Source organism: Halichoerus grypus, chromosome 2 (assembly GCF_964656455.1).
Source record: "Halichoerus grypus chromosome 2, mHalGry1.hap1.1, whole genome shotgun sequence".
In the NCBI taxonomy this organism is placed as follows: domain Eukaryota; kingdom Metazoa; phylum Chordata; class Mammalia; order Carnivora; family Phocidae; genus Halichoerus; species Halichoerus grypus.
In genome coordinates, this window is record NC_135713.1 from 92,366,406 (window position 1) to 92,393,759 (window position 27,354).

At 42.5% G+C, this 27,354-nt stretch overlaps 1 protein-coding gene across 3 annotated transcripts in view; it reads left to right on the forward strand.

Moving 5' to 3' along the window:
• SERINC5 (serine incorporator 5) overlaps positions 1–27,354 on the forward strand; it is a 99,039-nt gene that overhangs the window by 55,470 nt on the left and 16,215 nt on the right. For all 3 annotated transcript variants that reach the window (XM_078067131.1, XM_078067133.1, XM_078067132.1), the window contains 5 exons: positions 12,863–13,041; positions 13,538–13,620; positions 15,556–15,649; positions 20,257–20,468; positions 23,666–23,761. In XM_078067131.1, coding sequence (XP_077923257.1) covers positions 12,863–13,041; positions 13,538–13,620; positions 15,556–15,649; positions 20,257–20,468; positions 23,666–23,761 — 664 coding nt within the window. The remainder of the gene's footprint in view (positions 1–12,862; positions 13,042–13,537; positions 13,621–15,555; positions 15,650–20,256; positions 20,469–23,665; positions 23,762–27,354) is intronic.

Sequence of the window (27,354 nt, forward strand, 5' to 3'; positions counted from 1 at the left end):
CATAAATTAAAATACTTAATTTGCGGCTCTAAAAATGGCATAGGGGAGATGTACAATTAGATTCATTTAAAGCACAAGTTCCATTTTGGGACAGCAGCACTCTAGAGGAGAGGAAGAGTCTCCATGGAGGTGAGAAGGCAGGGCAGGGTCCTGGGACACTCAGAAGACAGTCCAAGTGGACCTCTCTGCTCCTCCGTGGCTTTTGATCTATAGAGTAAGTTATCCCCACTTGTCATTTGCCTTTGAGATGTTTTTTTATATTCGTCAGTTGTACACTACTCCCCAGCTGTTGTTCCTGGTAATGTAGGCTGGTGAACTTTTCCTGTAGAACACTCTCTGGTCTGGGGGCTGTGTTGTCTCTAGCAACTACTCAGACTCTGCCGTTGTAGGGCAAAAGCAACCAAAACAATGTGCCAACAAATGAGTGTGGCCAGGTTCCAATAAAACTTTATTTTCATAAACAGAAGCAGCGGGATATGATCCACAGGCTGAGTGTTTGATTCATGTGTTCGATCATCAGTGGCCCTATGCATGTCATATGCAGTCAATCCCTCCTCCCTGGGGGGAGAACTTCAGTGGCTTAAAAGTTATGTTGAAGGCACCAGAGTCTTTGCTTAAGTTGTAGATAATTGGGATGTGTCAATCACACTCTAGGTCGATGAGACAAGAATATTGCAGCAATAAATTTGGTGTGACACATTTAACACTGTATCTGTCTTAGTCTGCATGGCCTTTTGAAATAAATGGTAAATTATTCACAGATAAAAATAATTTGTATTCTTCTTATGTAGCCAAATGAAGCATTTTGGTGATCAGGAAAAAGTGGGGAGGGAGAAAATGAGTGTGTGGGTACCTTGGTTCCCCTGCTGCTGAGGACTCCCCATTCCAAGTCCAATAAATGGTAAAACGGGAAAGATGCTGGGCCAGAAACATAAATGTCTGCCATGTCCTGGTCCTCAGGACGAGGATTAGGGACTAGGGCCTCAGAAACTTGAAGTTAGAGGTGTGGTAGAGTCCAGTCTTTTGGGGGATATTAGATTCTCATGTCCCACCTAAGGCAAAAATCATGAATAGCCAAAATTAACCATGAAAATGCTTGAAATATCCGTAAAGTAGAACACACATGGTTCTGTGTGTAAAGCCTTTCGCTAGAAAGTTAGCTTCTTGTCAGCATGGATTTTTTAAACCCATTTTCTTCACTGCTTGCATCCCCTTAATCTAGAACAATACTTGGACATAGATGTGAATGAGTGAGCACATGACTAACCCTGTACTATATCTTAATTGTATGACATAACATATAGTATGGAAAAAAGATTTCACATGCAAACTCTAGTTTTACTGGGTCTAAAAAATTATTTATAGAAGACAGTCAAGCACACAGTTGAATTTGTCATAATACATTGTCACTGTATTCCAAGTCCACACAGTCACAAAGACAGCTGATTTGGGGCACACTTAGGCTCTAAACATGTCTTCCATCTGGTAAGTGATCCGAATATAAAGTTTTGCCTGTTGAGATGTTTCGTCCTCTTGTTAGAGAAAGCCCAGCATCTCTGCGTTCACGAGTGATTTTTCGCTGGCCTTGTTTCTCTCAGGACAGGTACAAACTCCTTCAGACCCTGTGTTCTATGGGAGGGGCAGGGCAGACAGTAACCTTATTTGGCAGTAATACAAAGTGAAGTCCTCTGTAGTGAGTTTTAAGTTGTCTCTGAGGTTAGGTGTAGATTTTTTTCTTAGACTCAGAGGGCCCCATCCCCACCCTACCCCCTTTGCAGTGTTTTTCGGCAGAGACCCCCCCCCCAAGAAAGAGGATTGAAATGCTGACCATGAGGGGGCCAGTGGAGGATTTCCTGGCTCTGAAAGCTGTGTCCGTAGCCCTTCTAACACTTTTCCTTCCTTTCTTCTACTCTCCCTGTTACTCCAATGCTCGAGTTCTCAAAAACCCTCCCTGGGGAGAGCTTGGCAGTATCTGCTAAAATTTCAAACATACTAACTTTATGACCCCCAGATTACCTTCTTGGTGTCTGTCCTCCTTGATGTTTTACACGTGTACAGAGAGATGCACAATAGGGAAAATTTCCAGTGTGTGTTGTTTGTGAATTATTGATGAAATAATTATGAAACATCAGAAACAACCTAAACGTCTGCCATTTGGGTAACAGAAACGAAATTATGGTTGGTGTGGACATGCAACAATCTGCAAGACACTGTGAGTGGAGAGCAGCACAGCAAAGTGTCCAGGAGGGTTCATGCAAAGCTGTGACAGTGCTTATTACCTCTGGGAAGCAATCAAGTTGGAGGAACAGTGGTCAAGAGGATTGTATTTCCCCTGTATTTTATTTTATTATTTATTTATTTATTTGTCTATCTATTTATTTTTTTTGAAAAAGAAAGAGAGAAGTTGCGCATCCTGGAGCGCGAGGTGGAGGGTAGGGGGGCAGAGGGAGGGAGAGAATCTTGAACAGGCTCGTGCCCAGCGTGGAGCCGAAGTAGGTCTCCATCTCACAATCCTGAGACCATGACCTGAGCCGAAATCAAGAATCAGCCGCTTAACCGACTGAGCCACCCAGGAGCCCCTTATATTTTCTCTATCTTTATGGTAATTTACATTTTCCTTGGCAACAGGCATATAATTATGTATTGCTGAGTAATCACATATTAATAAAATTTAGGAACGATCCTTGGACCCCTGCGTTTGCCATTGGGTTTCTTGAAAACAAGGGTAAAAGACCCAGTGGGTTCACTTCCTGACCCATACACAGAGCCTGGCTATCTCCTCAGCCATCTGCATTCTGGCTTCTGTTCCCCCTGGCTCTAGAGAATATTCTCATTCAGTGGCCCAAATGACTGTCGGCTGCCAAACCCAATGTTACTTCTCAGTCCTCATCGCACTGGCGGTATTTGACCCTGCTGACCACTGTCTGCTTCTTGAAAGCCTCTCCTTCCAATTCTCCTCTTCAGTTCTATACCTTTTCAGTTTCTTCCTTCTTCCCAGCCCCTGAATATTTGTATTCCCCAGGGTTCTGGGCTGTGTCCACCTCGGTCCCCCTCCCCTCCTTCACCGCCTTCCTCTCCAGGGGAGTTTACTTACTGCCTTTGAATGCCTCCTCTGCCATTTCTTTTTTTTTTTTTTAAGATTTTATTTATTTATTTGAGAGAGAGAGAATGAGAGACAGAGAGCATGAGAGGGAGGAGGGTCAGAGGGAGAAGCAGACTCCCTGCCGAGCAGGGAGCCCGATGCGGGCCTCGATCCAGGGACTCCAGGATCATGACCTGAGCTGAAGGCAGTCGCTTAACCAACTGAGCCACCCAGGCGCCCCTCCTCTGCCATTTCTGCTGGGCTACCAAATCTCTAGCCCAGCTCTCTTCCTGGAGTGCCGCACCCTTGCTTAGTCACCTGCTCACACTTGCCCTTGATATAGGCACCTCCAGTGCAATTTTTTAAAAGATTGTTATTTATTCATCTGACACACACACACACACACACACACAGCACGTGCACGCACAAGCAAGGGGAGTGGCAGGCAGTACTGAGCAGGGAGCCCAACCTGGGGCTCGATCCCAGGACCCCGGGATCATGACCTGAGCCGAAGGCAGATGCTTAACCGACTGAGCCCCCCAGGCGAGCCTGCAGTTTTTTTTAAGTGAAGTATTGCCCCACCACTTTGAAACTGCTCTTCTGTGACCCTGTTCCGCACTGGTCCACCGTTGGATCAGCTGTCAGGCTAGAAACCAGTATTCCTATACCTGAGTTCCTCTGCCTTTGGTTGTAGGCTTACCCCAAATCAGCAAACAGGACCTACCCATTCCTGGGCCACAATTCCCCAAATGCTTTGCCTCATTGAGGAGTTAATATAAGTTTTCACTGGGATTGACTTACTTCTCATTCAAGACCGGTTACTGGTTCCGTTTACTAAAGTTTGTATTTTCCACCTTTGATGTTAACTAATTCTCTTATGGAGGTTGACTTTAGTTAGTCCTTGTTCCCCTTTTATGGAAGATCCCTTCATTCCATCATAATTAGTCAGTCCTCTGGGAATTGTCTTGTTTGGATTGAAAGCTTTTTGTTTACAGTTTGATCAGAGTTGTTTTCTGTCTAATCAAATTTGTGGCTGCTGGATCCTGATGAAATGCTTGTGGTGAAGGAGCTGTGAGCACTAATGCTCGTCTCTGTCTCATGCTTCTGAGATTCTGCAGAGTTACCGTTGGGAGCATTGAGTTCCTGATTTCAGAGGTGACAGGGTCAGATAAAACTAGACTGTTTAAGTTTAGTTCCTGTTGTGGCTTTTAATAATGACAAATGTAGACTTGCCTCTTAATATTTAGAAACCCGCACAAAAGAGAAGCAGGTATTGGTTGTTGGTACTGATTTTATTTTTATTTATTTTTATTTTTTATTTTTTAAAGATTTTATTTATTTATTTGAGAGAGAGAGAATGAGAGACAGAGAGCATGAGAGGGAAGAGGGCAGAGGGAGAAGCAGACCCCCTGCTGAACAGGGAGCCCAATATGGGACTCGATCCCGGGACTCCAGGATCATGACCTGAGCCGAAGGCAGTCGCTTAACCAACTGAGCCACCCAGCTGCCCTGTTGGTACTGATTTTAAATAGACCCCCCCCAATCCCAAAAAGGGCCTCAAAGATAATCACCTGTCAAGGAATGAGCCTAGAGGTGGTCCCCTGGAAGCATGGAAGCTGACCTCAGCATTCCCCATTTCACAGCTCCTGTCCGTCGGTGGGTAGCAGACAGACATGGCTGGCATGGACCTGGAGTTATTCCACAGAGAAAAACAAATCATCTTAGAAAGTTTGAAGATAAGTGGAATTCCAGAAAAAGGAGAGGCAGACAGAAAGAGGCTCTGGTTCTGAAATTCATGTTCAAGTAAGGGATATTAAATAGAACTTGCAGATCCAGTTCTTCTAGTTTTCAAGCTATGACTCACGCCAACGTGCCCAGAGCTTTCTTGGCACCTTGGATTCATGCAGCCTTCTAGAAATATGATGGAATGTAAGAATCATTAGCTTTGCTAATATACCATTTTCTTATCTCTCCCAAATAACACTTTCGTATCGGAAGGGCACCACCACTCTCATCTTCCTCCTCTCCGTTTCTGTAAGAACCCTCCCAAAGTCTGTTCTTTTAGGTTTGCAGCATCTGGGACCCTGGCCAGCCAGAGCTGTATGTGGGCCTTTTTGTGGCTCTCCTGTGGTTTCTTTATATTTATTCATCTGAGATAGAAGTTTGTTTGAGGAGCATAGCTAGTATCTCTCCCGTGTAGGGAAATTATGTGGATTTTCTTCTGGCTTTCATCTCTTTGTGCTTAATACTTGTGTTGATTTTGAAAATATCTTCCCTGATTTGGGAGTTCAGATATATTTTCTTTTGAGTGGTGACTATTACAGTATGAATCCTTGGTAAAGTAAATAGAACATCTGCTAAATTCTAAGATGCTTATTCCCCCCACGTGTAAATCAGAACATAGGAACCTGGCAGTCATTCGTGTAATGTGCTGATTCCCTCTCCCAAAAGTTCTTTTTATAAAATAGATAGCACCTTAGAATTTAAGGAAATTTACTGTGTGTGTGGTTTTTTGTTTTTGTTTTTATTTTGTTGTTTTGTTTTGTTTTTAAGTAGGTTCCATGCCCAGTGTGGGGCTTGAACTCTAAGACTGAGAGTCGCATGCTCTCCAGACTGAGCCAGCCAGGCACCCCAGGAAGTTTACTTAATGGGCATTATGGATTAGGAGCCATGACAAGCACTTTTCAAGGATTGACGAATTTAATTCCCGGGACAACTTCATAAGGTGGTGGCAATAGTATTTTGTTGTACAAGTAGGGAAATTGAGGCTCAGAGAGAGTGTGGAATTTGCTCAGGTTAGTAGTGGAGTTAGGGTTAGAAGTCCACTGAGTCCTTGTTTATTCTTACTGATAATTTGATGGCTTTGAGTTTGGCTGCCTTGAGGGTTGAAAGGAAACCTCTTGCCCACAGGTCCCTACGGAACCAGCATAGAAGTAGTGTCCTTGGATGCCCAGAGCCAGACTTAAAAGAGGCAACACCCTGAGCAGGTCTGTCGCCTTCACCCCACAGTGTAGAGTCTGTGTGTGATTTATGTTTTCTTTTTCTAAAACTGGGATGGAGCTTGGAGCAGCAAATATTTAACCAGAGCAAATTCCCCTTGGTAAATTCCATTGGGTCGGGTAACATAGAGGTTCTTTGCCTAAAAATATTCACCTCTTACTGAGAACTAAATGACTAAGTCACCCACAGAACATAAGGCAGGTCTTAGTACATGGAGCAGTGGGTTGTTTGGCTACTTTTATTTTGGATGAAATAGTCAGTGCCACATACTCACCCTTTGATGGGCCTGAGAGCCTCTGGGACTAAACAAGGGAGGGATTGGGGTGGGGGGGATGATAGAATGGGAGTTTAGGCCCTACTGGCATTAGCATTCTCCTTGAATATGAGGGTATGAGGAAGGTTGGGGTGGGGGGAGAAGAGACTGAAGGTAAAAGATGGGCTGGTGGAGATGAAAGGGGTACCGACTTGCATGTATTATAGTTGGGGGGAGAGGGAGATGTCAGGAATTAGTTTTGTTGATTGAGTAGAAGAGAGAAGGGAAGGAAGAAAAAAGCTGAATATTGTAGAGCTTTAATCCTATATAAATAAAACAGCCTAATAAGTGAGGTGGTGTCATACCTCCATGAATATAGCTTTTACAGATTTAAACCAGTATTCCCTATTTGTTACAGTACTACTTAATATGGGTAGAGCTTTTGTTTCTCGCTAAAAAGTTCTGAAACATTCACTTTGTGTGGGATCTCCCATTTTGTCAGTGTCTGAAGAATTTATTATTTATTTTTTACCTATGTATTTATTTTTTAAAGATTTACTTATTTATTTGAGAGAGAGAGTGCACACGTGCTAGCAGGGGGAGGGGCAGAGGGAGGCAAGCCGACTGGGGTGCCTGCCACTGGGCTTGATCCCAGGACCCTGAGATCATGACCTGAGCAGAACTCAAGATGCTTAACTGACTGAGCCACCCAGGCGCCTCTATTATTTATTTATTTTTGAAAAAAATTTTTAAAATTTTTTATTTTAATTCCAGTTAGTTAAGATACAGTGTTATATTAATTTCACGTGTACAATATAGTGATTCAACAATTCCATATATCACCCGGCACTCATTTCATGACAAGTGCACTCTTTAATCCCCATCACCTATTTAACCCAACCTCCACCCGCCTACCCTCTAGTAACCATCAGTTTGTTCTCTATAGTTCGGAGTCTGTTTCTTGGTTTCTGTCTCTCTCTTTTTTTTCCCCCTTTGCTCATTTGTTTTTTTTCTTAAATTCCCCATAAGATTGAAATCATATGGTATTTGTCTTTCTCTGACTGACTTATTTCACCTAGCATAATACTCTCTAGCTCCATCCATGTCACTGCATAAGGCAGGATTTCATTCTTTTTTATGGCTGAGTAATAGTCTATTGTATATATATGTATGTATATATGATATACACACATGTATATATGTATACATATACTCATACCACCTCTTCTTTATCCATTCATCTATTGATGGACAGCTGGGCTGCTTCCATAATTTGGCTATTGTAAATAATGCTGCTATAAACATAGGGTTGAGGGTGCATGTATCCCCTTGAATTAGTGTTTTTGTATCCTTTGGGTAAATACCCAGTAGTGTGATTGCTGGATCATAGGGTAGTTCTATTTTTAACTTTTTGAGGAACCTCCACACTGTTTTCCAGAGTGGCTGTGCCAGTCTTCGTTCCCACCAAGAGTGCGTGAGCATTCCCCTTTCTCCACATCCTTGCCAACACCTGTGTTTCTTGTGTTGTTGATTTTAGCCATTCTGACAGATGTGAGATGATATCTCGTTGTAGTTTTAGTTTGTATTTCCCTGATGGTAAGTGATGAGCATCTTTCCATGTCTTCCTTGGAGAAATGTCTATTCATGTCTTCTGCCGAGTTTTTAATTGGATTATTTGTTTTTTGGATGTTGAATTTCTGAAGATTTTAACCCCATGAGTTTGCTCACCTGTGGTAAAACACAGCTAAAAATTCAGACTCATTCAGAAAGCACTTGCTGACTTCTTTCATTACCTGCATGGGGGTGCTTCCTGTGTCCTTGTGTCTAGTCCTGATTCCTGTCCTGAAGCAATTTCCAGACCAGACATTCTCACTGGGATGCCCAGGTGCTTCGAACCCTGTAAGTTAATACAAACTCCTATCTATTCTTCTAGTTCAACTGTTTGTCCTCTGCCAACGCTACTTCCCCACCAAACAACACCTGCCCCCCCTTCACTTTTTTGTCATCCATACAGTCCTACCAACTATGACCTCTACCTACAGAATTTCTGGTGTCCCTGCCAGTGGTTTACCTTCTTCATCCATTACCTGGACTATTAAACCAGTGGCTTTTCAACTTACCCTCCTGCCTGAAACTGGTCACCTTTCTAGTCTGTCCTCCACATTGTAGCTTAAATTGTTGTTTCTCCTGCCTATAGGATGGGGGCCAGACTTATTAGCATAGAGTACTCCTGGCCTCTTGCAGCAAGACCCTGAATTCTTTTGAGCTTTATCTTGTGCCAAGGAATGCTTTTTTTAGTTATGTCTCATGCAATATTTAGAATAAGTATGTTCCAAATATTGTATGGGGCATTGTTAGAAGGTAGGAGAGGAACAGTAAAATATCCCCCAAACTAAGAAGGCAATTTTGAAACTGGAAAATGAAGCAAGCGACTCCATGCAATTTACAGAGTTTTATTCAGGGAACCTTATTGACGGTGGGGGTGAGGCAGGAATGGGGGGTGGATCTGGCAGAGGATGATCCACAGCAGCTGCACAGTTATTCTCTGCAAAGTCCAGACCTTAGTCCAGATTTTATGGAGTGAGGGGACATGCAGAAGGGTACTATAGTGAGATCAGAAGCTTCACATGCACCTGATAGACAGCTAAGCTTTGATTAGATCTTGTGGCACCAGCTGTGGTGTATCTAACAGATTCCCAGGAGCCAAACAAGCCTTTCCCCCAACCCCTGTCCTCGGCTTGGCAGACGTTTCTAAGGTATGTATGTTAATCTTCAAGGGACCCCAAGAGGGGTCATGGAGTGAGCCCAAACTAAATGGAGGGCCAAAGATGGAGTCATTACTGTCAGCACTCCTGCAGACATACTTCTACTAAAGAATAAGTCATTGTTTAATCAAAACTCTGGCAATCCTGCATATCTGCTACTTTGTTTTGTAGCCTGTTCAGAAATACAGTAGTGTCTCTCTCTATGCATTTACATCTTGATCGGATCTAAAAAAAAAAAAATTGCAGTTGCAGAAACTTTGTGACTACAAAATATTTGACATTTCTTTATGAAATCTTTCATATCCATCTGTTCACAAATAAGGAGCTATATTTAATTGGGTCTCAGCAACAATGCATTTTTGCCTGAGACACTAACTTGAAAAAATACGTTGTTTTGGAAAAACATGTTTCAGATTAGGGTGTAGTAATGACTGTGGAACTTTTCTGAGTGGAGGGAATCCTCAGTCAGGAAAATGAATTCCAGTTAAATTTAGTCTTGGGGCGCCTGGGTGGCTCAGTCGTTAAGCGTCTGCCTTCGGCTCAGGTCATGATTCCAGGTCCTGGGATCGAGCCCCACATCGGGCTCCCTGCTCGGCGGGAAGCCTGCTTCTCCCTCTCCCACTCCCCCTGCTTGTATTCCCTCTCTCGCTGTGTCTCTCTCCGTCAAATAAATAAATAAAATCTTTAAAAAAAAAATTTAGTCTTCTTTTTGCTTATGGAAATAATGAATAATAAATAGCTTCAGTTACTATTGTTTCTTTTTTTTTTTTTTTTAAAGATTTTATTTATTTATTTGACAGAGAGAGAGATAGCGAGAGCGGGAACACAAGCAGGGGGAGTGGGAGAGGGAGAAGGAGGCTTCCCGCGGAGCAGGGAGCCGATGTGGGGCTCAATCCCAGGACCCCGGGACCATGACCTGAGCCAAAGGCAGACGTCTAACGACTGAGCCACCCAGGTGCCCCTACTATTGTTTCTTTAAGATCTTTTCTGAGGATAAAACTAAATTGTCATGGTTCAATTTTACTTCCAGCTTTGTGTCATTTTTTTCCTCTGCAATATTTTTTGTCTTGTGAATAACAGTTACAATGTGATTTTCAACTTATTTTTTGTTCTGAAGAATGTTCACCTTTGATGTTGATAAGAAGCAAGGTTTGTTTTGTTTTGTTTTGTTTTGTTTTTTAACCACTGGCTAGATCTTTATTTTCCAACATTATTAGTAGTAGACATATCCTGCTTGTTCTCATTATGTAAGATTTTAGTTATTCTGATAATATGCATAGGTTTTACATTGAAACCTTCTAGTTGAACTAGAATAAACCATTGTCAACCTTTATCAGAAGATTAAGGCTCAAAGAATGCCAGTGAATTAAAAAAAAAGCCCAATTAATATCCAGTTCACAGAGAAAAATACAGATAGCCATAAATTTAACAGAAGATGTGAACCTTACTTGTAATGAGGAAGATGGACATTGAAACAAGATAGTGTTTTTTATTGTTGGGAAGGAAAATTTTTCCCTACCCTTCAAGAATCTTCTGGCTGGTCTAAAAATTAAATTGACATGAGACAGATTAATCTGGGAAAGTCAAACTTAATTTCATACGTTTGTGGAATCCACATAATTTCATAAGCATGAGATTCCAAAGATGGGCAAAATGAGGTATATATGTCATCCTGAACTAAGGAGAAGGGGGAAGGGGCCTGAGACCTCAATGAGAAGAAAAGCAATTCCCAGGAAGATGAAAAGGCATAAATGTTTGGTAAACATGTTTGCTGGGCCATACAGAAGCAAGGGACAGAGAGAGGAATTTTTACAAACAGACCTTGCTCAATTCTTCTTGTCTACCACACTGAGTATGCTGTACTTCTCTATGGTGGTAGCTCTCTTCCTGGAGCAGGTCTCCTATTAAATTCTCCTCCCCCCCAAATCTAAATTTTTTTAGGCAATTAGCAGGGAAGGTCAAAGTTTTTTTGAGTCTTCTGGAACATGATTGTTTTCAGATCAAAATAATTCACATACCAAAGTGCCATATCTTGGGGCCATTTGTTCTGAAACTTTACATTATCTTTAAATTGGATGTTCAGGTTGGGAATGTGAGCAGTCTCAGATATTACTGATGAGGTATAAATTGGTGCAGTCTTTGAAAGCGTGGTTTGACTTTACCTCTTGAAACTTTAAAATTTGATTCCATTTCTAGGTCAGCAGTCTATCCCATATAAATAATGGCACGTGTACAATGAAGCATGCATAACAGTGTTTATTGAGTCAGTGTGTGTAATAGCAAGAAAACACAAGTAACAGAACACAAAAAAATCCTCCCCAACATGTTCACTGTGGGAATGCTTATCTATTCTTACTAGAAAATATTAAATAGTGGTTAAAAAGTGGATCGGAGGGGCGCCCGGGTGGCTCAGTCGTTAAGCGTCTGCCTTCAGCTCAGGTCATGTCCCAGGGTCCTGGGATCGAGCCCCGCATCGGGCTCCCTGCTCGGTGGAGAGCCTGCTTCTCCCTCTCCCACTCCCCCTGCTTGTGTTCCCTCTATCGCTGTGTCTCTCTCTGTCAAATAAATAAATTAAATCTTTAAAAAAAAAAAAAGCGGATCGGAATTTTATGTATAATTAATAGGGAAAGATCTCCACGGCTTATTGTTAATTGGGAAAACACATATTGTAGAACAGTACGTATACTCTGTTATTTAACTAAGTTGTCTGTTTATATACTGTATATATGGCGCCGTATGTATGTATATGTGGGTACATTATGAGAATTAGGGATGGGGACACACTTGTAAACTAATAAAAATACCCACCAAATTGTTAACTCTTGAGGAGAGGAGTGATATTTTGGGGTGGGAGTGAAAGAAGTCTTTCACTTTTTATTCTATATATGCATTTCAAGAAAAATATATCTATGTGTTACAAGTATAATTTTTAAAAATTCTGATGCTAGATTTCAGAATTCATTTAGGCTAAGTAAAGGTGAAGTGGTATGCTATAGCACTGTATCTTTAAAAGTGATTCAGGGACGCCTGAGTGGCTCAGTCGTTAAGCCTCTGCCTTAGGCTCAGGTCATGATCCCAGGGTCCTGGGATTGAGTCCCGCATTGGGCTCCCTGCTCAGCAGGGAGCCTGCTTCTCCCTCTGCCTGCCACTCCTCCTGCTTGTGCTCTCTCTCTCTCTCTGACAAATAAATAAATAAAATCCTTAAAAATAAATAAATAAAAATTATTCAGAAAAAATTAAGAAAAAGTCTTTGGAAGAGGGACTTTTTTCTCAGTCTGCATTTCTCTGTGCACAAGGTGCATTTCCATGTTGGATTTTGACTTGTAGGCTGAACAAACACTTCATGACAGCCCCTCTTTTTTTTTTTTTTTTTAAAGATTTTATTTATTTATTTGACAGAGAGAGACACAGCGAGAGAGGGAACACAAGCCGGGGGAGTGGGAGAGGGAGAAGCAGGCTTCCCGCGGAGCAGGGAGCCCGATGTGGGGCTCGATCCCAGGACCCTGGGATCATGACCTGAGCTGAAGGCAGACACTTAACGACTGAGCCATCCACGTGCCCCCATGATAGCCCCTCTTTACCAGGCTTTATTTTATTTTATTTTGTAGAAGTCTGTTTATTTTTGAAGTAATCTCTATACCCAGCATGGGGCTCAAACCTACCACCCCAAGATCAAGAGTCACATGCTCTTCCGACTGAGCCAGCCAGGCGCCCCTCTCTTTACCAAGTTTTAACCGATGACTTTTCTCTCTTTTTCCTCAGATTCCTTTTTACGAAGATATTTGTAAAGGCATTAAAGCTGGTGACACCTGTGAGAAGCTGGTGGGGTATTCGGCGGTGTATAGAGTCTGTTTTGGAATGGCCTGTTTCTTCTTCGTCTTCTGCCTCCTGACCTTGAAAATCAACAGCAGCAAAGGCTGTAGAGCGCACATTCACAATGGGTAAGTCTTTGGTCTTCGGGGGTGGGGGTGGCGAGTTTGCCCTTTCCTGATACTTAGAACACTGTTCCTCCATCTCTTGTACTCATCAGACTAACTGCTCTTCCCCTAGTTGAGATTGTTGACTCTGACTTTAGGGAAGGTGGGACTTGTCACCCCTCGGTGGCCTAAGAACTAGAATCCTATTTGTAACACTTACTACCACAATGAGAGCTGCAGCGGAGACAAGAGTTTTTATTTCTCGTGCTAAGACCTGTCCCTACATCATTCCCCACCCCTCCCAACAAAGTGGTGTTTTGCACAGAGGCCACGCTGAGTTGGTCTAATTATGGGAAAAGGCAGTCTCCAGTCACTTAATTACTCCCCCTCGATTTGGAAGGAACAGTACCAACAGCAGAAACGCGGGCTGATGTGCTTACCTTCTAAGAGCTCTTTTGTCCTTCCATGAATATCATTTAAATACATTTCCTCTTTTTTTTTTTTATTTTTTTCCTTCCAGCTTTTGGTTCTTTAAACTTCTGCTGCTGGGGGCCATGTGCTCAGGAGCTTTCTTCATTCCAGATCAGGAGACCTTTCTGAATGGTACAAATGGGGTATTGGGGTACCTATTTATTTTGTTCTTACCCATTTTGTAAAATCGTTGCAAACTGTAGTCCAGGATGCCTTTGATATTTTGAATTAGTGATTTTCTTGTGGTTTAATAAAAAATTCCCTCCTTACCTGCCCACACTTCATCCACCGTCTCCTCTCCCTATCCCCTCCTCTCCCCCCTCCCCCCCTTCTTGATCTCTCCCCTATTCCCTCTCTTTCTGGCTGGGTGTTACCTTGCAGCCTGGAGAATTCAAATGGTAATTTTAAGGCTATTGGCCTGAAGGGAAAATGGGGCACTTAAAATTTGTTTGAAAACCAGTTTAGCATGTCAGCGTGACACCATCAGCCATGTTTGGATAGGCCCAGGGAGGCCTTGTTCTTTCCCAGCACTGCCCAGGGAATCCGCCTACACCTGAAACCAACACGGGGCTTCTGAGCAGCTTCAAATCTGCTTGCAGCTGAAGTGAGATCGGAGAAGCTTATCTTACTTATCTAAACTTATCTTACGTGAAACTGTATACCATTGAATTATGTTTCTTTTTCACCAAATTTACCAAAATTAATTTAATTTGAAGCCTTTAATCATATCTGAAATGGGGCCCTTTTTTCAAAAGAGCCAGGGAGGGAAAAAAGCCTGAATTTTAGTGGTTCAAAACATAGTTTTAACCCAAATGAATTCATTTTTCTAGTTCAGGTAGTAAAAACATTCACGCTGTGTCAGCCCATAAGGAGTAGCCCATGGTCCCTCAAATGGTCACTAGGGTCCGGCTAATATTTAGGGTCATACTTGTTGTTTTTTTTAAGATTTTATTTATTTGACAGGGAGAGAGAGAGAGCACAAGCAGGGGGAGCGGCAGACAGAGGGAGAAGCAGACTCCCCACTGAGCAGGGAGCCCAACATGGGGCTCGATCCCAGGACCCTGAGATTGTGACCTGAGCCGAAGGCAGACACTTAACCAACTGAGCCACCCAGGCGCCCCTACAGTCATACTAGTTTTATGTAGTCCTTAAGGGAGTTATATCTAAGTCTTGGTTTTTCCCAAAATTTTGTTAACTAGCTTTCTGTTCCCCACAGATGTACTTTTATGTATGAAAATGGTAGATTTAGGGAGCACCTGGGTGTCTCAGTCGTTAAGCATCTGTCTTCCGCTCAGGTCATGGTCCCAGGGTCCTGGGATGGAGCCCCACATCGGGCTCCCTGCTCCGCGCATCGCGCATCAGGCTCCCTGCTCCGCGGGAAGCCTGCTTCTCCCTCTCCCACTCCCCCTGGGGAGTTCTCTCTCCTGCTGTGTCTCTCTCTGTCAAATAAATAAAATCTTTAAAAAAAAAAAAAGAAAATGGTAGATTTAGGATGGGAAGGGGCCTAGCAGTCCTCTAGTGCATCTTAGTCATTTTTATAGACAAGCTATAACCCAGAGGAGTGACATGGCTCTTTCAAGGTTAGAGCTTCCTTGTCGCAGAGAAGTGGATCTGAGTCGCTTGGCCCCCAATCTGAACCTTATTTCCCTACTAGTCTCTGGTGGCTCCCTAGACAATACAGTTTGAATCCTTTTCCCTCTTAGTGTGTGTTTTTACTTTTAAATTGTGGGTCATTGGTGATTCTGTGAATGGCTGCATCTGTTAGGCTGCCTGGCAGGTACAGTGTGGAGCTTAAGCTCAGGTGCTCCCGAGCCACACTCCTTGTGCTCATATCCCAGCTATGGCCTTTACTGGCCATGGGACTTTGTCCCATTTACATAGATTCTCAATTTTTCTTATCTGTAAAGTGGGCATAATAGTGGCACCCATCTTATGTGATTGCCTGGAAATTGAATGTGTTGCAGATACACTAAGAATGCAGTAAAGATGAACTATAGTCATTATTCTCCTTTGAGCTCAACACTGGAACAATCATCTCATCTCCTTTCGGATTATCTTCTTTTGCAGCCTGGCGCTATGTGGGAGCCGTCGGAGGCTTCATCTTTATAGGCATCCAACTCATCCTGCTCGTGGAGTTTGCACATAAATGGAACAAGAACTGGTATGTGCATTTTGGGAAAGTTTCCAAGGGAACTCACCCGTTGCTCAGAGAAACTACCCACAGGACAGGGTTGATAGAGGCTCAACTCTGAGTTGCACTGGCCGGGATCAGCAGCCTGCTCACGCCTCAGACAGCTTGCCGGCACTTTCCCTGCACTCCTGCTCTTTGAACCTTTTCATTCACTCCTCTCCCGTGCTGTTTTTCTCTTCTTTCTTACTTTGCTTATAAAATATGAATGAAGGGGCGCCTGGGTAGCTCAGTCGGTTAAGCAGCTGACTTTGGCTTAGGTCATGATCTCAGGGTCCTGGGATGGAGTGCATGAGCATCAGGTTCCCTGCTTAGCAGGGAGTCTGCTTCTCCTTCTCCCTCTGCCCTGTGTGCAGCTACCCCCCTTGTGCTCTCTCTCAAATAAATAAATGAAATCTTTTAAAAATACATGAATGAAAATACCTATTGTACCTAGTAAGACTTTTGTTATTTTGTAGATTTTATATGTATCATGTTATTTTATACTGTTTTGGAAAAAAATCAGAAATAATGTATGAATTTGAAATTTATTTTTTATCTTGGACAAAACAAAATATATGGTCCAAATTCTTTGAAAGTACTTTTTTTTTTAAAGATTTTTAAAATTTATTTGACAGAGAGAGAGCACAAGCAGGGGGAGTGGCAGAGGGAGAGGGAGAAGCAGGCTCCCTGTTGGGAGGACCCCTGAAAATACTTCTCATTCTTTTCATTCTGATTACATTTCTCAGCTTGGTAGTAGTAGTTTCATTTGGGTTTTGGTTTTGTTTCTTTAGAGAACAAATCAAGAGGTGTGTGAGTGAAAGGCTAGTGTTACCGTTTTATAATTTGGTAAATATTGGAGTAAGTACCCAAATACTTAGAGTCAGTTTTTAAAATGTTTACAGCACATTGAATAGTCACACAGGTAGCACTACAGAAATTTATTTTGTCTAAGAAAAAATCATCCTAAGTCTTCCTAAAATTTTCACATGTATACTTCAAAACGGGGAATTTTTAAAATAATAACATCTTCAGTACTGAGTGCCTGATTTGCCCATTAAGTAGTATGTTCTCTTGAGAATACTTGTACATCTTCAGCTCTGATTTGATTGTTTTGATTGATTCTGAAGCCATTTTCCGGTACTAATTATTGATGCCAAGCTGTAACAGGCATTTTGGAAGAGTTTGGCTGCTATAAAAACGTTCCAGAAACCACTCAATAAGAATGGCTTAAGAGCTTTGCAACAAATGATGTTATTGTTGTCTCAGCTTGAGGCTAATACCCCAACAAAATCCCTTTTGTCAACATATTCATAGTTGATTTGTCTGCCTAAAATTAGGATTAAGCTAGGAAGCTCACTAATAATGTACTTTCAGGTAAATTAACTTACTAGTTTTTGGGGGGCATCTTTTTTAACTAAGACTGTTGCTTACAAGGTTAGTCTAGAAAATATAATACATCACTCCTAATGGAACAACCAAAGTGCTTTTTCTTCCCTTTTCTTCTCTGTTTTCTGTTTTTTTTTTTTTTTTAAGATTTTCTTTATTTGTCAGAGCGAGAGAGCACAAGTAGACAGAGCAGCAGGCAGAGGGCGAGGGAGAAGCAGGCTCCCCGCTGAGCAAGGAGCCCAACGTGTGACTCGATCCCAGGACTCTGGGATCAAGACCTGAGCCAAAGGCAGACGCTTAACTGACTGAGCCACCCAAGCATCCCTGTTTTCTCTTTTCGGTAAACATCTTGAGAAGGAAAAGATCCCAATGGTAGTAGGACGGAGGCCCTGGGCCCAGAAACCAGGAGGCTCCGGGTGTTCGTGTCCCCGCTTCTCTAGTTCACGGTTTTCTTTTACGCATATTACTTGGCCTCTCTGACCTCACTTTTCACACCTGCAAAATAATATGGTTGCATTAGATGTTTAATGTGTTTTTTTCTTTCTACCTCGAATTTTGTGATTTGAAGTGACAACTCTTAAAAATGAAATAGCAAAAAGTAGAAGGTACATTCCGGTGTTTCTCACAAAGACCCATCTTCTAAATGTGCTAGATTTGTAATTTATATTGTGGTTGGGTTCTCCTGAGTCCTGAGCCCAAGTGCAGCTGACTCTCCCAACCCGGCGCCCGCTTAACTTTGTTGGTGCTCTGCCCATTGTCTGGTCCTTTTCTCATCTCCTTCCAAGTGCTTCTTTCCATTTAGCATTTATTCACATTTTGGAGGAGTATTAAGTGTGTGCCAGACAGTGTGGTGGTGGGCACTGAGAGTATAAAGAAAAATAAGTCATGGCACTTAGGTGGGACATCTGCAAGAGCAAGCTGTCACCGAGGAGGAAGCCACGAATCGAGCCACGGGAATGGCAGCCATTTTGCTACCATTGCTGCACAAAGTTACATTTTAACCGTTGACAGTCCTCGCAGCAGTATTCATTAAGCACATACTATCTGCTAGGCACTCAACGGCAGGAGAAGAGCAGTGAACACAGTGATGTCCTGCTCTGTGGAGCTTACCTTCTCCTTTTGGGGAGGGCAGGGAGCATGGGTAGATCATCAGTTTATAACCAAGCAAATAAGTGACAGGCTCGATGGGGAAAAGACTGGAGGAAAAGAAAGCAGGGTGTGGGCTTTGGGGAGAGCAGGGCAGGGAAAAGCTTCACGATCAGGTGTGAGGGAGTTAACCGCGACCAGAAGGAAGGGGGAGAGATGGAGGCAGGACTCTGCTTGTTGAGGGGCAAATGGGCATCCTCTGTGCTGCACCCCAGTGCTGAGGGGTGGGCACCAGAGGAGAGATAGGAGATGGCATTGGGTCAGATCATGGCGGGCTTCTGGGGCTGTTGTGTGAGATGGAAGGGCATCACTGGGGTTTGAAACAAAAAGAACATGATAGGATGTATATTTTAATTACAGAAAGATTAGAGGGGGAAAGAGTTGCAAGTAAGGAGACCCGTGGGAGATAATCCAGGTGAAAGATGACTGTAGCTTGAACGATGATAGCAGCAGTTAGGTTCTGGTGTGTTCCAGAGTTGGAACTCATAGACTTCGCTGATGGTGATGAGGACATGATGGGGGAGAAGGGAGCAGGAGAGAAAAATTGCAGTCAGGAGCTGTTTTCTTTTTGTAAAAAATTCCTCTTCTCACGGCACCTGGGTGGCTCAGTTGGTTAAGCGTCTGACTCGTGGTTTCGGCTCTGGTCATGATCTCAGGGTCGTGGGATCAAACCCCACCTTGGGCTCTGCGCCCAGGGCAGACTCCGCTTGTCCCTCTCCCTCTGCTCCTCCCCCTGCTTGCGTGTGTTCTCTCTCTCTTTCTCAAATAAATAACATCTTAAAAAAAGAGAGAGAAAGAAAGTCCTTCATATGCTAACAAGAGCCCAAAAGACCAGTGGAGAAACAGTCGCACCCCACCCGCACTGGTCAGCCGTGTTCACCTTTTTCTACGAGATGCGTTCTGGTTCTCTGTCATTGATTACCATTTGGCTTTCAGAATTTTTTTTCTTTTTTTCATTTCTCGAGTCTCATTTTCTGTCATTTCCTTTGTGTGCCTTTTATGTTAGACTAATTCTGTGGTCATTGAGTGCCTGGCTTGGTTTCAGGAATATGATGGTCATTATCATTTCTGTCTTTCCTCCTGTTTGTCTCTGGCTGCAATAACTTTTTCATAATTAAAACATTTTAGCTGAGTTGCCTGAATACTTTCCAGTTTTGTGAAAACATTAAGCAAGTTGCTTTCTCTGTGAAGGTTTGTTAGAATGTGGTTACAGTGGGGCCGTTTAATCATAAGGCAGATGACATGATTCACTCCGTGCTCCCTCTTGTTCTGTCCTCTTTGTTTAGTGGTTTTGAACATTCTTTTTTGTTGTTGTTCTGAATAATTTCTGTAGGTTGTTAAACCACCACTTATTTCTCCCATCCCTTTATTAATAAGTATATAAACTGGAAAGCAAATTAATTTCTTTAAGTTTCTTATTATAATCCTGTTATAGTTTTTACTCACTGCCCAGCTGATTTTATTCTCTTTACACTCTCCCTCCATCCCACGTGGCATTGTTCTGGAGAAGCAGTACCACGGTCGATGCCCCTTTGCCGTGGAGGGCTGCAGGGGCTGAGGTCCGCCAGTGTTTCTCTGGGTGAGGGTCGCTTGCTGCTTCTCTCCCCAAAGAGAAGCTGCGGCAGCACCTTTAGTAGGATGCGGTGGCACGTCCGGGCTCTGTGTTGAGCGGGAAAACGTGAAGAGAACCCCATCTAAGAGCCACTTTTTTTTTAAGACTTGCCAAAGCTGACCCCAGGGAGATTCCTATTCAGAATGGGGAGGGTAGAGTCAAGTCTGTGGGTGTGCATTTTAGTTGATGAATACACATAAAAACAGAATGTTTTAGTGTTTAGAAAACATCCTGAGCCTGAACCAGAACTGTTCTGCATATTTTACCTGTACCTTCCGGCTTTGCTGGAGCGTGACTGTGGCGAAAGGGTAGGTCTGCTGGACCACTGGGGTTCTAATGGCCTGGGGGCTGAGAGCCCCGCCAATGCCTGAGGGGTGGGAAATGTGCTCAGAGAATGGGGGCTTCGCTGACTTGTCTTCTCTCCTCTCCCTCTTACCCACTTGTGGAGAAACAGGACTGCAGGCACGGCCAGCAACAAGCTGTGGTACGCCGCTCTGGCCCTCGTGACACTCATCATGTACTCCATTGCCGCCGGAGGCCTGATTCTGATGGCGGTGTTTTATACACAGAAGGACGGCTGCCTGGAAAACAAAATTCTCCTGGGGCTGAACGGGGGCCTGTGTTTGCTCATTTCAGTGGTAGCCATCTCGCCCTGCGTCCAAAATCGTAAGCACGTTTTTTCCCCCTTCCTCCTTATTTATGTTTTGTTGTGTGTAAGTTTGAGCAAAACCTCATGTTTTTAGTTGTGTTTTTAAATTATGGTCTTTCCTTAATTTACCATGGATGGGTCGGCCATAGGAAGGGTGGGACTGCAGTCTCCTCTTCATATCCCACACTGGGGCCGAATGTGATCGTTGGCACGCCTCAGGTCGAGAAAGATCTGAACGTAGTGAAGTCAATAAATAGGAAGACAGATGTTACCATTATTATTATTTTTTAAATATTTTATTTATTTATTGGAGAGAGAGACAGGGATAGCGACAGAGAGTACAACACAAGCAGGTTAGAGAGGGAGAAGCAGGCTCCCCGCTGAGCAGGGAGCCCGACGTGGGGCTTGATCCCAGGACTCCGGGATCATGACCTGAGCTAAAGGTAGACGCTTAACCGACTGAGCCACCCTGGCACCCCAGATGTTCCCATTATTAAATAATGTACTACAAGGTGCCTTTAAGTGGAAGATGCCTTGAGTGTATATTAATAACTATAATCCCTGTGTAAAACTTGAATGAGAAGGCTCCAGAAGGAGCTCTTTCTGGGCTCATCTTTCACCCAAGGCCTCTGGGTCAGAAATCGGGAGCCATGTGGCCTAGGAGTCAGGAAGCAGGAAATCCAGTCTGGCTGAGCCAGTAGCTGGCCCCACGAGCTAACCTTCCTCAGACCTCAGTCCTTTCTCAGCAAAGCTAACAGAAATCTATAAACCTTCCTGGCCCAAGGTTGTTTCAAAGGCAAATAGAAGAGGGGTGCCTGGCTGGCTCAGTCAGTAGAACATGTGACTCTTGATCTTGGTCATGAATTCGAGCCTCACGTTGGGCATAGAGATTACTTAAAAACAAACAAAAACCCACAGAGGCAAAAAGGAAGGGATAATGGGATTTGAAAGTGCTTTAGAAAGTACAGGTCTGGCTTATCTTTTATAAACAACTTCTGATGTCTTAAGCCAGAATACCATCTTTGGCTATAGAAAGAAGTAGTCAGGGGCGCCTGGGTGGCTCAGTCGTTAAGTGTCTGCCTTCGGCTCAGGTCATGATCCCAGGGTCCTGGGATCGAGCCCTGCATCGGGCTCCCTGCCCCGCTGGAAGCCTGCTTCTCCCTCTCCCACTCCCCCTGCTTGTGTTCCCTCTCTCGCTGTGTCTCTCTCTGTCAAATAAATAAAATCTTTAAAAAAAAAAAGAAAAAGAAAGAAGTAGTCATAGTTTAATTTTCTTGAAGGTATCTTACTCTACAGGTGATGAAATGCAAATGATATCCAGGTTTCTAATAGGAAAAGGGAAAGGTGGCCAATAATTTATAGTCCCTCAAATCATTTCTAAAATGGTGATTTAAAAAGTGAACTAGTCTTAGGGTGCCTGGCTGGCTCCATCCCGATTGGAAGAGCGTGTGACTCTCGATCTGTGGAGTCATGAGTTCAAGTCTCACGTTGGGTATAGAGATTACTAAATTAAATAAATAAACTTAAAAAAAAAGTGAACTAGTATTGAGTAATTTAAAGGTTTTCTGGTACTGAAAATTTCAAGTACGTTATTGAAATTGAGAGTCCTAATCTCCTAGTCCCTTTTACTGATCAGTTAAGAATTTCCTAAAACACACTAGTGTTCAGATTAAACTACCATTTGGGTTAAATCCTACTTTTTAAAATAGTTATAATATGTTGGGGTGCCTGGGTGGCTCAGTCGTTAAGAGTCTGCCTTCGGCTCAGGGTCCTGGGATCGAGCCCTGCATGGGGCTCCCTGCTCAGCGGGAAGCCTGCTTTTCCCTCTCCCACTTCCCCTGCTTGTGTTCCCTCTCCCGCTGTGTCTCTCTTTGTCAAATAAATAAATAAAGTCTTTAAAAAATAATAAAATAGTTATAATATTTTGAAATACTTTGTTTAATGCCATTAGTTGCTAAAGTGAGTCTTATTCCCGTGCCAAAGAGCAGCATTATAAAAGACTATTTCTGTATCTTTATTGGTTAGTACAATTTATTTTATTTTTATTTATTTATTTAATTGTTTAAAGATTTTATTTATTTGAGAGAGAGAGAGAGGGCTGAGCACGAGTGGGGGGCAGAGGCAGAGGGAGAGGGAAAAGCAGACTCCCCCTGAGCAGTGAGCCCAATGTGGGGCTTGATACCAGGACCCTGAGATCATGACCTGGGCCAAAGGCAGACGCTTAACTGACTGAGCCACCCAGGCTCCCCTGGTCAGTACCATTTAATAATTAGAACTTGAAACAAATTTAATCAGAGGGAAGACTGGATGAACTAAATCCTTTCATGTAGGCAGGTGGTTAAAAATTCCACCAAAAAATGATAAATCCTTTTTGTCATATCCTGGTTACTCTGAATGATTGAAACAGTTTAATTTAAATATTATAACATATTAAAGCTCTTCCCTCAATGAATGCTGAGCCCCAGTGCCTTCTTCTTTACCTGAACTGGTATTCCCAAAGGTGTTGTTTTTTGGTTTGTTTGTTTGTTTTTGTCTGTTGACAGGTCGAGCTTTTTTCCACTGTCATGGACTTTAAGTGTCTGATGGCTTTGTAGAATCTGGAATCCATGCCCTATGAAATCTGTCTCCCATTTACTTCACTAAGCTATGTGGTCTCACAAATAATGATGGTGAATTTTCTTCTGAGAGCTCGTGTTAATGAACCTCAGGAGGACTAGGCAGTATGTTTAAGTACAGTTGTTATTTAAAAAAAAATTTTTTTTTTAAGATTTTATTTATTTATTTGACAGAGAGAGACACAGCGAGAGAGGGAACACAAGCAAGGGGAGTGGGAGAGGGAGAAGCAGCCTTCCTGCTAAGCAGGGACCCCAGTGCGGGGCTCGATCCCAGGACCCTGGGATCATGACCTGAGCCGAAGGCAGACGCTTAACGACTGAGCCACCCAGCCGCCCCTACGTATAGTTGTTATGAAAATAACGTGGTGGTAGAGCACTCAGCAGAACCTGGCATCTCTAAAATAACATAGTTAGGCTTAGTGTATAATTCCATCCACTTCCCTGTCTTTTTAGTGTTGTTTGGAAAATATGTTCTTCCCTTTAAAGATGGGGGTCCAAGTTTGAGGAGTATCATTTGGGGATGGGGACCTATGTTTTTAGGCTTTCTTATTTTTGAAATTTAAAACTCTGTGTTAAAATCTGTCACTTTGATTTTCCAGGACAGCCCCATTCCGGGTTACTGCAGTCAGGGCTCATAAGCTGCTACGTGATGTATCTCACTTTCTCGGCGCTGTCCAGCAAACCCGTAGAAGTAGGTAAGCCAGCCTGCCTTCTTAGGGAGCGTGGGTTTGAATATTTTCGTTGTAGAGGAAGGAGTATGTCTCTACTGAGCTGTTGATGAGAATGTCAAAGATGTAATAAATCGAAACAGATGATCTGGATTTTTCACTAAATAATGTCCTTAACGTGGGATACGAAAATGAAAATTTCTTCTTCTGAGTCTTCCCGCTGTGTAGGAAAGACAGGAACAAAGATGGGCTGTTGAGTTTGCTTCGGGGCTAATCTACATTTTCCTGCTCTGTGTTTTCAAGGAACATTATAGTGTTTTGCTTATTTTGCGTTGTCTTTTTCGTTGGTTACTAATTTCCTTTTCTTCAGGTGGTCATCTCTCTGACTGTAAGAGAGGGTGGGAGGAACGTGGGAGTGGGAAGCAGGAGACAGGATTTGAGCCCAGCTCTAACACTGGCTGACTGTGTGACCTTGAATTGCTCTTCCTAAATGTTTATTTATAGCGACAACACAACATGTATGAGCTTGGGAGTCAGACCGCCTGGGTTTGTAGCTCGGTTCTGCCACCTCAGTAACTTGTAGAAGGTTATTTACCTCTCTCTGCCTAGATACCTTGTCTTTAAAATGAGGATTTTAATTATTATTTTAACAAGGTAATTAAATAAGATTCCTATTTTATAGGGTGGTTTTTAAAGAATTCAATGAGCGTGCATGTGTGTATGTATGTATATGTTCCTGGCATGTCATAGGTACTCTATAAGGGTTAGCTATTGTTATTGTAGTGGTTGTAATGATTATTTGAGAACTATAAGAGCCCTATTATATTATACATTGTTACTATCTGAGCCCCTTGCCAGTAAAAGACCAAAAGACCATTTCTTATTTTGATTTCTGAACTCATTATATTTCATCATCTATATCGCTGTTGTGATATATAAATGTGTATATAAATGTATGCACACATATATACACGTAAGTATATATGAATGTATGTATGTTTGGGTACATTTGATCTTGTATAAATCAAGTTAAATAAATGTGCTATCTTTAGAATAGAAAATTGAAGTTGTTTTCCTTTTTTAAACGTAGAAAGTAAATGCAAAGATAATTTTGAAAGTTTTATATACATGTATTGTGTGTATGAGTCTTGTCTTTATAGCTATTTATAGTGCAAAGTGATACAATTGTAGGTCTTATATTAAGTACAGTCTATCCTGGATTTAATTTTTTTTTTTTTTAAAATAGCTCTATCTTGACTCTAAGTTTATTTAGGTCTAGTTTCTTTAAGACTTTCTTTTACGACTATTAATTTTTGGTTTTAATGTAATGAGGTTTTTGGCTACAGTGTTTTTCTCTTAAATGGCAGGTATCACTTACAAATAGAAAACTTCCTTTTAATTTCAGGTGGTACTACTTAAATAGAAAAGTTCATATTTTGGTCAGTTAAAAAAATTTTTTTTTTCATTGGCCTAAGAATAAAGATTCCTTACACCACAGCACACACAGCTATTTTTGCTGTCTCAAATGTGAGTGCCAGTAATAATTGTAGTCTGTCTTCTAATACTTAGAATGTGCATGTTTGTAAAATGGATTTTATTTTTATTTATTTATTTAGGGAGGGGGAGAGGGAAAAGGAGAGAGAATCCCAAGCAGGTTCCACACCCAGCATGGAGCCTGATGTGGGGCTTGATCTCACAACCTGGAGATCATGACCTGAACCCAAATCAAGAGTTCGATGCTTAACCAACTGAGCCACCCAGGCACCCTACCTCTTGAAACTTTTAAGAAATCTAGAAAACATGCAGGATATTCCCAGGTCACACGCTATTTTTTTATTTTAAAACCTTTTTTCTTTTTTTTAAGAGATTTTATTTTTATTTTATTCTACACCCAACGTGGGGCTTGAACTCACAACTCTTGAAAACAAGAGTTGCATTCTCCTTTGACTGAGCCAGCCAGGCGCCCCAGGATGTGTTTGTGTTTAGCACTTACTTTTGTTTTTTTAAAAGTGGGTTCCACGCCCAGTGTGGGGCTTGACCTCATGACCCTGAGATCAAGAGTCACTTGTTCTACCGACTGAGCCAGCCAGGCGACTGATGCACACACGCTGTTTTTTTCTCACACCTTTGCACAGGTAATTTTATTCTCTCCTGTGGGTGTCAGCAATGTTCATAGACTGTAATTTGAAACACTCAGAAAGCACATACCTGAGTATTGTCACATTTTTTTTACATCATGATTCAGTAACTACTAACCAGTTACACCTATTAAATACAGTGGACAAAATGATATATCTGTACTGTTCCCTTGTAAACAAGGCTTTTGTGCACAATAGTAACAGATGGAATTAATGCATACTACAGCATCATTGAGGAAAGAACTTCTTTTTAAATAACTCTTCTATTTATAAATAAACTGATGTTTTTTAGCACTGTAGATTTAGTACATTTACAGACCTGATCAACAAAAAGAAACAGGACATATATATTTTTTAAAAGAAAATGTAGAGGGGTGGCGCCTGGCTGGCTCAGTTGGTAGAGCATGTGACTCTTGATCTCGGGGTTGTGAGTTCAAGCCCTGTGTTAGGTATAGAAATTACTTAAAAATAAAATGGTTTTTTTTTTTTTTAAGATTTTTATTTACTTGTTAGAGAGAGTGAGGAGAGAGCGAGAACATGAGCTGAGGGGGTGAGGAGAGGGAGAAGCAGACTCCCCGGCTGAGCAGGGAGCCTGATGTGGGGCTCAATCCTGGGACTCCAGGATCATGACCTGAGCCGAAGGCAGACGCTTAACTGACTGAGCCACCCAGGCACCCCCTTAAAAATAAAATCTTAAAAAAAGAAAGAAAGAAAGTGTAGAGAAAGGGACCATTATGGAAGACCCTTCCTGGGAAAGGAGGTAAGAAGTAAGCAAAGGATAATAGCATCACGACCACCCTATTACTGACAGTAAAGGGACTTCGCGTGTGGGTGGAGGCTTTGGACCGGGTGGCTCTTGCACAGCCAGTATGTATTTGGTTGTTGAGTAGCCTCGACACGCTTCCAGAGAGGATAGACACGGTGGAAACTCAAGAATGTCTGCATACTACCTCTGTTTAGAGCCTGCTAAGTCAACTGAAAAATAGGTATAGTTTTACTTTTTACTAGTGTTAGAAGAGTACTGAAAAGAGCAAGACTCTTACTGCATCATGGCATGGAGGAACCCTTTGGCACTCAGCTGGAATCTGAGGGTCTTGTTCGAAGAGGCTGCTTAGGTGGGAGGGGGTGCTTTTTTTTTTTTAAAGATTTTATTTATTTATTTGATAGAATAATGCACACAAGCAGGGAAAGCGGCAAGCAGAGGGAGAGGGAGAAGCAGGCTCCCTGCTGAGCAGGGAGCCCGATGCGGGACTTGATCCCAGGACCCTGGGATCATGATCTGAGCCCGAAGGCCAACTGAGCCACCCAGGCGCCCCAGGGGGTGCTTTGAAATAGCAGCAATCTAGTCTGACTTCAGTGGGACTGTAGAGTAGGAGTTTCCAATAATAAACCTTCACTCTTCCAAGCTACCCAAATTTCCCCCAAATGAATGTCCGTCAGCTACAACAGGCTTTTCTAATTAACTGTGATTACTTTGTCTTT